The sequence below is a fragment of the Nylanderia fulva genome, unplaced genomic scaffold (genome assembly GCF_048542155.1).
Source record: "Nylanderia fulva isolate GAGA-0341 unplaced genomic scaffold, ASM4854215v1 Scaffold952, whole genome shotgun sequence".
Taxonomy (NCBI): domain Eukaryota; kingdom Metazoa; phylum Arthropoda; class Insecta; order Hymenoptera; family Formicidae; genus Nylanderia; species Nylanderia fulva.
In genome coordinates, this window is record NW_028191082.1 from 10,190 (window position 1) to 21,114 (window position 10,925).

Sequence of the window (10,925 nt, forward strand, 5' to 3'; positions counted from 1 at the left end):
AGTGCCACTGTTGAAAAAGGGAACGGGGAATAAAGTGGAAAACTATAGAGGAGTGACATTGATGCCAACGCTATACAAGATATACGTGGGGATTTTAACTGAAAGGTTAAAGGAAGAAATGGAGGAGAAGAATATGATACCGGAGAGTCAGACAGGTTTTAGGAAGGGAATGGGGGTGATGGATAGTATCTATGTGTTGAACTATCTGGTGAATAAGAGGGTAAATAAGAAGGGAGGAAAGGTAGTTGCGGCATTTATGGACCTGAAGGCGGCGTTTGACTCGGTAGATAGGGAGGTGTTAATGGAGGCAATGAAGGGGAGGGGAGTGAGGGAAGGATTAAGGAGTAGGATAGAAGAGGTGTACAGGGAAACGAGGAGTAAGGTAAGAGTGGGGAAGGAGGAGGGAGAAAATTTTTGGACGGCAAGGGGGGTGAGGCAAGGTTGCCCAATGAGTCCGCACTTATTCAGTCTGCTGATAGCGGATATAGAAAAAGTGCTAAGAAAAGGAGGTTGGGGGGGGGGTGAAACTGGGAGGGGAAAAGGTGCATTGTTTGGCGTACGCAGATGACATGGTACTGTTGGCGGAGGATGAGGAAGGGATGATACATATGTTGGGGAAAATGGAAAGTTATATGGACAAGAAAAGGTTAGAGGTGAATGTGGATAAGACAAAGGTAATGAGGTTTAAAAAGGGAGGAGGAAGTATGAAGAGAGTGGAGTGGAGATGGAAAGGAAAAAGGTTAGAGGAAGTGAAAGAATTCACATATTTAGGGTATAAGCTACAGAGGAACGGGGGGCAGGAGGCGCAGGTAAAGAACAGAGTTAGGAAAACAGGAGCGGTGATAAGACAGGTGTGGGGAATGGGAAAGAGAAGGTTTGCAGGAGACTGGATGAAAAGAGTATGGCTAATGAAAAGGTTGATGGGGACGGTATTGGAATATGGGGCGGAAATATGGGGATGGAAGGAGAGGAGAGAGGTGGAGGCAATGCAGGAGCGATGGATTAGGTGGACGTTAGGAGTAGACTGGTGCACGCCGGGGTATATCGTAAGAGAGGAGATAGGAAAAGACAAATTTAGGATAAGGGCAGGAAGGAGGGCGGTAGGGTATGAGAGGAAGTTAGAGGAAGGAAGGGGAGGAAGTTTAGCGAGGAAATGTTTTGAGGATAAGAAGAGGAAAGGAAAGAACGATGTGGGAGGAAGAGAGGGAGAAATTCTGGGAAGAAAGAGGAATAGAAGGGAAAGAGATGGAGGAAAAAAGGGGAAGGGGAGAGGAAGTATATGAGGGGTGGGAACAGAAAGACAGGGAAAGGCAAAAGGAGGAAAGATGGGAGAGGATAAGAGAGTCGAGATATAATAGATGGTATGAGGAATGGAAGGAGGAGGGTTTACCGGAATACCTGAGAAAGGGATGGGGGGAAAGTAGATGGAGAAGGATAGTTAGGTTCAGAATGAACAATGAGATGAGAGGGGCGAGATACTGGGAAGAAGAGGAGAAAAGAAGATGTAGATTATGCGGGATAGAAGATGAAACATGGGAGCATGTGATAGGAGAATGTGGGGGAGAAAGGGAGAAGGGAAACTGGTGGGAAAGAATGAAGGGAATATTGCAGGAAGGAGGAGAAGGGGAAGGATGGATGAGAGAAATAGAGAAAAAGAGGGAAGAGGGGAGAACGGAAGAAAAGGGGGAGGGAGGGGAAAAGGAGGAGGGAAGTATGAGGAGGAGAATGAGTGAGGTATGAATGAGGTGGTGGAGAATATATGGGGAATCGGAAGCCGAAGCGAAGCGATAGGTAGGGACGGCTCTTTCTCTCTCTAAAGTAGTAGATAAGTAGGTTAAGGTAGAATTAAGTTATTTGTAAATTAGATGTAAGAGTAGAGATAAGAGTAGATATAAGTATAATTGTAAGAGTTTTGTAAGGTTGGGGAACGCTCCTTCAAAAGCGCCTTCAATCCCTTAGGGGACGAATAAAGAATTGAATTGAATTGAATAACAAAATATATACATTCTAAGCATTTAAATAATAATACAATTTTAAAACAAGACCATTTATATAAATATTTATATACAGCGTATTCTAATTATGTTATTCAATATTTTTCAATATTTCTCTCTAATAATTTATTTATAATAAATAAACACAATTTGAATGTAATACGTGATTGCCATTTTCCAAATTATGTAAGCGATTATCTAATCGTGTACATAAAACTTTTCAAATAATTCAAATATATATCAATTGAGATATTTAATTTGAAATATTTATTTTACTATTATTTTGTAAATATACCTAAAACGTTACTTTCGGAATATTGCATATACACACCAATTGAGATATTTCATTTGAAATATTTATTTTACTATTATTTTGTAAATATACCTAAAACGATAATTTTTGGATGTTTTAAATACATATCAATTGAGATATTTCATTTAAATGTTATTTCTAATATATACTATGATGAAATATTTCAATTGTAACATTTATGAATTATATCAACAACAAATACGTAAAATGTATCTTTTGAAATCTAAATGAAACAATTTGAAACATTGCATGTATATTTCATGTTTAGTGGGTTAACGTTAACAGGAATTTTCAAGATCTCTGCAAGGTCAAATGAATATCAGCATCATCTGTCTTTCTTCAAATCCTATGGTGTTTGTTTGAAACATTTTTTCGTCTTGCATATTTAACAAGTTTATTTAAATGTCGTAGGAAGTTTTATTATCAATAAATCATCAATGCCTCTTAAAAATTCTTGTTTAATCTGTAAGTAAATCCTGTATTTATAAATCTTGTTTGTACAGAAATACCTATTTCATAAGTAAATTTTGTACTTAATAAATATCTCGAAAGTATATAGGAAAATTTCAGACAAAAGTTGTTTAGTTTAAAGGGAAAACAAAGATAGGCATTTAACTTCGATTGGTATTCATCATTTTGTGCATAAAAATCTTGAGGTAAGATTATTGAATCAAATATTGTGAAAAATCGATATATTAAAAAAAAATAAAATGTTTCTATTTATAAAAAAAATTAGATTTACTTCAAATTTTCGATTATGATTTTTAATTTTAAGAAATTTTAGGTCTACTGCAATGATGATTTATTTACAATAATAATAAATAAATACTATTTTGACTTTTTGTGTCAATGTGATTACGTGAATTACAAGTACTATACAAAAGAAAAATGAACAGATGTAATTTCATTTCTTTTTAACTGCAGTTTCTGAAGTATTGTTTAATTAGTGTAATAATTTTGAATCTTTGCATATGTTTATTAAAATAATTTATAATGTATTTATATAACTTTTTTATTTTACAGATCCGGAAAAATAAAAAAAAAATTAATCGGCTGCTCAGGCGCTGTATAAAAGCTGCCATAAGCGCTGAATTAGAACATCGGCTGCTAATAGCGCTGAATTTTGGCTTGCCCTAGACGCCTGCATCCAATTACAAAAATTAATTTTGTTCGGCCTATTACGTATCCAAACTAAAATTATTCGCTATTATAGCGTTTTCGTCTGTAATAGCGCAGATTTTTGGCTTGCCCGTGGCGCCTATACAATTAGAAAAAGTATTTTTGTTTTGGGTCTATTACACATCCAAATTAACAGTATTCGCTTTTGTAGCATTTTAGTCTGCAATATCTCAGACCTTTCGCCTACCCTAGGCGTCTAATTAGAAAAATCTTATTTGATACTTGCATCACTAGAAGGCTGCCCCAAACGCCGTATATCTATAACTAAAACTGTCCCAAACAACTGAAAATGGATCATCAGTGTCACAAGTTCCATTATGGCAATAAGGAAAAGAATATTTTGGCTTCCAAAGAATGGTTGACGGAAACGATGATAGACAGTTTCCATGTGCTACTCGAGAGCAATTCTGATTATGCACCTCGACCTGTATGGTTGACAATATTTCCCGATCAGATTGTTCCACTGAATAATTCAAAGAAGAAGCATTTGCAAATACTGCACAGTGATTTTGGTGGTGGACATTGGGTTGCTTGCCATTACGATGCAAAATCTATTATTATATATGATTCTCATGAAGGTAGTCGTAATGCAAATATACAAAATTTGAATGGAGAAATTCGAATTTTTGTGGACAGATTATTTCCCTTTCATGATTGTCAAAACAATCCAATAGTTTTTCTTAAAGTTCAGTCGCAAGGTGACGGTTATAATTGTGGTCCTATGGCAATTGCGATTGTTACATCTATTCTGTTTGGCGTAAATCCTTGCATCGTGACGTATAATCAATCGTTGCGAAAACCTCATTTGTCCGCAATGTTTAAAAAACAAACAATAACTCATTTTCCGTACCTCTATGATTCAATTGCTCCATTAACGCTACTGCCGTTGGAGACATTGAAAAGACGAGAGAGGGATGCACTAAGAAAAAGACTTGCACGTAGTACGGAAACTGAGGAACAGCGTTCGAAACGAATCGAAAAAGATGCTTTTTCTCACAAAGAAAAATATTTTATGAATCCTGCAACAAAACGTCAGATAATGCGTGATCAGTACCATAAGGATCCTGAAACAAAACGTCAGATAATGCGTGATCAGTATTATAAGGATCCTGAAACAAAACGTCAGATAATGCATGATCAGTACCATAAGGATCCTGAAACAAAACGTCAGATGGTGCGTGATCAGTACCATAAGGATCCTGAAACAAAACGTTAGATAATGCGTGATCAGTACCATAAGGATCCTGAAACAAAACGTCAGATAATGTGTGATCAGTACCATAAGGATCCTGAAACAAAACGTCAGATAATGCATGATCAGTACCATAAGGATCCTGAAACAAAACGTCAGATGGTGCGTGATCAGTACCATAAGGATCCTGAAACAAAACGTCAGATGGTGCGTGATCAGTACCATAAGGATCCTGAAACAAAGCGTCAAAAAATGCGTGATATATATAAAAAAGATCTTGAGGGAATACGTAAAAGAAAGCGGGGCAAATACCAAAAAGATGTAGAAAATAAAAGGTACGTCAAAAGAAAAATTATTTAAAAAATGCTGCCCGTGAAAGAGACCGCCAACGAAAATTCAGACAAAAATATCCCGACTTATTTAAAAATTGAACCAAAAAATTGTACAACAAGAGGTGCAATGCAAAACGTAGCGAGAAGTCTATCGTACAAAGATGGAAAATGTTCAAGAGAATGAAGGAAAAATGTAATACTGTTCGATCTTGGCAAAAGTGTTTTAAGTTTCCAAAATATTCAGAGTTTTATATTCAACAGATGTCGAGAAAAATTAATAAATCAACAGTATGTGCTCGATTGGAAGCCGAACAGATATTTAAGTAGTGTGTAATAGCAAAAAAATCGTACCTCAATGCAGCAAGAAAAGTGTTTTCATATTTGAAAAACGTTGCTGAAGCTGCGTTATTGCGATTCAATGAATGTAAGACTTTGAAATATCCAAAAAGCGATCAACTTTGAGCTCTTTGTGGCTTATCCAAACATACTTCGTCTTCCGAAGCGTACTTTTATGAAACTGCTTACGAGCAAAGGAAAAAGTTTGAGCAACCACTTATAATGAGACAATCCTCTCCTCACGGAGTAATAAATGTTTTGCCGTTAATAGATAACCATGGTAAAAAAATAAAATGTGGCATTGTGATGAGAACAAATGCCACATAAATGATACTTCCATGGAAAAGTTTGTAAAATTTTTGAAATTGTTTGAAGAAGATACTTTGAAAAAGATAATGAATGTTAAATTCATGGCGCAGCTAAAAAATTGTTCCGTTTCACGTACGAGTAGCAGATTAGGACATCCTCCGGAATGCTATACAAATCCGAATCTTTGCAAGTCATACATTGCAACGATAAACACTTTATCACCTCATTTTCCTTTCGTGAGAAATATTCGAAGAAATGTTTACAAATTGATCGACAATTATAATAAGTTTTGTCAACTGTTTTCATCTTTGAGATTTATCAATATGGATAAATTAGTTGAAATTTCCAATGATTTTAAGAATAAAGCAAGATTATATCCAAAAAATGTAACTAATGTTTGTTTGGACGAGGAAAAGATTTTCTCGCAAAATTACGAAGCATTTAAAGTCATGAAAAAGCGATTGTTGGATTTGCCACGTATCCCTTGCATCTCTTGCGAAAAATTATGCTTGATAAGAGACGTTTCTAAGCTCGAGAAGCTGAGGAAAACAATAGACGGACTTTTTTGGAAAGATCTGATAGCAAACGTAACAGAACACAAGGTTTGTTCGCGTCGCATGCCCTAACATGCTCCTTCTCACTCCAATGCGCTCCAATACGTTCGTGTCACCGGAAACAAGATGGCGACTAGATGTTCGCGTCACGTTAGAGCATACTCTAAGGAGCAATTAGGAGCACGCTCTATTTGCCTCACCTTCGAAGGTGGTGCATTTGGGGCTATTTTATCGCGCATGCGTGTGAAGCTTGTACTGTAAACAGTATCCACTGCTCAAGAGTCGGGTAGTCCAATAACCTCGCTTTTATTATTCGGCTACGCCGTCACTGTCTTGATATTTCACAATGGAAACTTCTTTTAAGTATTCAGGTAAGAATTTTATATATGATGCTGATTACTTAAATACTCATAATACTTTTTATATTTTTACTTAATTAACTAATAAAATAAATTCTAAGAGATAGATTAAATGATTTTATTCTAAGATAATTTAAATTGCATAAATATTGTACTATATTAATAGTTTTATTTTTCAGCTGTGAAACCTAAACTGGTATCATTAAAATTAATTAAGCCTCCCCAGACTTTTGCGTGTACTTCTGTTGTAACTGCTACAACAAACTCGACACAGTTCCTAACCACAACTGCGCCTTTGGATTCTGTACTGAATAAAATAAGTTTTTCTACAATTCAACCTCAGACTATAATCCACGAGAGTCCTTCTGTTACAGTTCCTGTAACAAGCTCTATGCAGTACACACCTACAACTTTGTCTTCACTAGACTCTTCAATTGTGAATGCTTTACTAAATAAAGCAGGTCCTTCTGAAATTCAGCCTCAGATTAAAATCCATGAGAGTTCTTCTGTTACGATTCCTGTAACAAGCTTTATGCAGCACACGCCTACAATTGTGTCTTCATTGGACTCTTCAATTATAGACTCAGATAATGAAAAAGAGAATACTTCTGGTGTCAATAATGATGGCTATTTTATTTGGGACTATAAAACCATAATGTTGTTTTTCACAGAGTATGAACAGCATGAAAAAAAATTCCAGAAAAGAAAATATCAAAGTAAAGAGGCTATGTTTCAAGCGATAGCAGAATCCTTCCAAGAAAGAGGTTATGTGAATGCTACTAAAAATCACATGAAAAATAAATTTAAATTGTTGAAGAAGAAATGGGATAAACATATCAAACAGACCATGGGAAAAAATAGTTCTGGAAAAGGCACTAAACCTCTTCCATTTAAAGAGTAAGTTCTATCTTGTGTTTTCTGTATATAATTATATATATGATATTTTTGAATTAAACATTATAATTAATAGTTCAGTCGATTTGTTTCATATTTTTATTTTGTCATTCTTACAATATTCTGTTTTTATTAAGTAGTTAGTATTATATTTAGTATTTAATAAGTAAGTAATAGAATACATATGTATCTTTACAGTGAAATGATAAACTTATTTGGAAAAAGTCACAGTGGAGTGCCATCTTTTGTAGCTGGCCGCAATGGAATGGTTTCTCAAGAAGACATTTTGCAAAAAGTGGTCAGTCAACATTTGTCTCAGTGAGTAATCATCTCCTTAAAATGTTTTTTAATTCATTTCTAGATATATTTTTAGATATAATTTAAAATGTTTTCTATTATAGGAATGTAAATGAAGAACAATCTTCTATTGCACTAGACTCGCCACCTTCGACACCATCTGCAGTTAACAGTCAATCTCAATCAGTAATAGGTAGCAGCAAATCGTCCATGACGGATAGCAGTTGCTCATCTTTAATAAATACAAAAGCAAAAGTACGAGATGGCAAATTGGCGCATACTCTACAATCACTTAAGGAATCCATCTGTGCTGTGCTACAAAGAGAAAGTGATGCCAAACAAGAAACACGTACAAAATATCTGACGGAGCTTAAAAAATGTAATGAATTACAAATAGAACAATTACAATTGCAAAAAGAACGAAATAGTATCTTACAAAGGCAACTTAAGATACTAGAGAGTATAGAAAGTAAAAAATACTCAACACAAGAATTATCAGACGAAGAAGATTAATAAGATATAATAAGACTGAAGGTTTACTAAATTATATGTATACATAAGACATTCATAAAGTTTGTTCCTTTGCCTACTTAAAGGAGAAAATGTAGTAAAACACATTTATTAATCTTTTCTACATATAAATTCTGCGAAGTTACACATTTTTCCTGACAAGATCTGTCAGATATAGTAATTATAAAAATAGACACATTGTCTTTTAAAAAATGTTAATAAGATATTATTACAAATTTATAAAATTTATGAACAGTTTATTAAGTTTAATTTTAATTTTGTTAAAAGACAAGTGTGTTGGTTTTTACAATAATTATATCTTAATTAGATCTAATAATTAGATCTTTCATCATTGGGAAAAATGTGTAACTCTACAGGATTCAAAGGTAAAAAAAAGCTAATAAATGTACACATTTTCAATCACTTCATTTTTTACTTTATAACCAAAGTTACAAACTTTATGAACATTTCACGTAAATGAAGTTATATGTATTTAAAATTTATATAATTTTGTTAATTTTATTTAAAATTTTTATTTCAAGTTGAAATAACTTTTATTTTATTAAAGTTTATTTTAGTTTTTTATTTATTTATTTTCTGTTATTTTGATAAACAGCGTGACAAAGCTGTATCAAGCTCTGCAAGAGAGGAAAGCTACATTTACTTATTGAGTTCTTTTAGTTGAAAAAAGCTGCATTTATTTATTAAGTTTTTTTAATTGGAAAAAGCTGCATTTACTTATCGAGTTCTTTTTTACATAATAAAGCAGCATTATTTACTTGCAGTCAAGCGTACAAAACGTGATTGAAAATCAAAACTGTCATTTCTTGTTCAATTTACATTTTTTTGTTAATTATCGATAAAAAATCATAATAAAATATATATTTGCATTATGCAGTTATATTTCTCTATTTGTATGAAAAATAGGCGTATATGACAATAAAAGACTGATGTATGGATAAATTTTTAACAAAATTGTTTTATTTGTTGTCTTACATATTACATAAGAATTTATTTTATAAAATTTAATATCAAACTTTAATAATTTTTAATTAAAATGAGCTGAATAGAAGATATATAATCGTAATATTCATAATTATTAATAAATGAAATATATTTGTGTAATCGTTATGGTTATAATCGTTATAATCTTGAAACTATAATTGTACATTGTTTCCTAATTTTTATAACTAAAAAAACATAAATATTTGAAAGCACTTTGATAGTTTTGTACATTAAATACATATCATACATATTTTTAATTGAACGACACAGATTGATACAATGCAGTATGTGATATGTCGACGTTGACAACGACACGATATCGATATTTAAAAAAATAATAAACATAATATTTAAATATTAATATTAGAACATAATATTTAAACAAATTTATTTGGATACTCTTATTCAAATCATCGTTGAAACAGTTGTCTACATAATTCGTCTCTGAGATCGCGACCATGTCGATCATCATCCGGATCTTCATTTCTATCTGCTGCTGGGACATTATGTAACAATACCTGCGCATTTATATCAGCATGGTTGTCGACTTCAGGTTCTTCCATGTGTTGCAAATCATCCAAGTCAGCCAAATTGTGAAGAACGCAGCAAGCGAAGATGAATTTGACGATAAATTGCATATTCCTCAACTTGAGGAAATATAACTGTCTGAAACGTTGTTTCAGTATTCCAAATCCATGCTCAACTGAAATTCTGCATTGACTGTGTATACGATTAAAATTTCTTTGGGCCTGTGTCAAATGTCCATTATCCCGATATGGAGTAATTAATTGGAGAAGGCATGGATATGCAGCATCTCCAAGAAGTATGCTTCCATCTAAAATAAAAGCATGTATATTTAAAATTAACAGCTAAGGCTAAGGCTGCTTTTTGATATTCATTCTGCTAGTTGAAAATCTATATTTTATATTATGTACTACAGATTTATAATACTGGCAGTAAATATCAAAACGTAGCCTATGAAAACATTTACAGTGAAGTATATATTTTAATCATAAATCTTACAGATATGGCAATGCATAGTCAACCACATCTACATACATAGAAATATTAAAAAATGTTTCTTTTTTTAATCTCCTCCGGACTTTCGAATACAGAAACTATAGATAATTACTAGTTCATATCTATAAAATATCTACGATTTTAACCGAATTGAATAAGAAATATAAAAATATTTGATTAAAATACAGTAATTAATTATGAATGTAATAAGTTCATACTTCCACAAAATATTGGCAAATCTTCAGCCAAACTGGAATTTGCAAATACTCTTGCATCGTGCACTGAACCAGGATAGCCAATTAATACATCTAGAAACTTTTTCTGTTCATTAACGGTCCCTTGCATGTGTACAGAAAAATAATGCTTTCTATTGATATAAGCCACTGGGTCTTCAGAAGGTTTGTCAATACGGATATGTGAGCCGTCAATACATCCTATAACAGAAAAGAAATACATTAAATGAATTAATATAATTAGATTACACATACTGAATTACAAAACTGTGATAAATTAAATATATCATCGAAGAAAATCACATTATTACCAATTACTCCTGGAAAACCTTTACTTTCAAGATAGTATCTTTGCGTTCTTTGTCTCTCTACTTTAGTAGGATACCGAATAACTTCAT

At 33.1% G+C, this 10,925-nt stretch overlaps 1 protein-coding gene across 1 annotated transcript; it reads left to right on the forward strand.

Annotated features, from left to right (window-relative positions):
- Nucleotides 1–6,269: 6,269 nt before the first annotated feature.
- Nucleotides 6,270–8,272, forward strand: LOC146719530 (uncharacterized). The gene is made up of 4 exons (XM_085490061.1): nucleotides 6,270–6,580; nucleotides 6,748–7,465; nucleotides 7,661–7,780; nucleotides 7,864–8,272. Exons 1-4 carry the CDS (start codon nucleotides 6,556–6,558, stop codon nucleotides 8,270–8,272), a joined length of 1,272 nt encoding a protein of 423 aa, XP_085346187.1. The 5' UTR covers nucleotides 6,270–6,555.
- The last annotated feature ends 2,653 nt before the right edge of the window (nucleotides 8,273–10,925 follow it).

Excerpts from the sequence above, each read along its gene's own strand:
- LOC146719530 (XM_085490061.1), top strand. The coding sequence starts at position 6,556 with ATGGAAACTTCTTTTAAGTATTCAG. Across the intron at positions 7,466-7,660 it reads AAACCTCTTCCATTTAAAGA|TGAAATGATAAACTTATTTG; the intron begins GTAAGTTCTATC and ends GTATCTTTACAG. Across the intron at positions 7,781-7,863 it reads GTCAGTCAACATTTGTCTCA|GAATGTAAATGAAGAACAAT; the intron begins GTGAGTAATCAT and ends TTTCTATTATAG.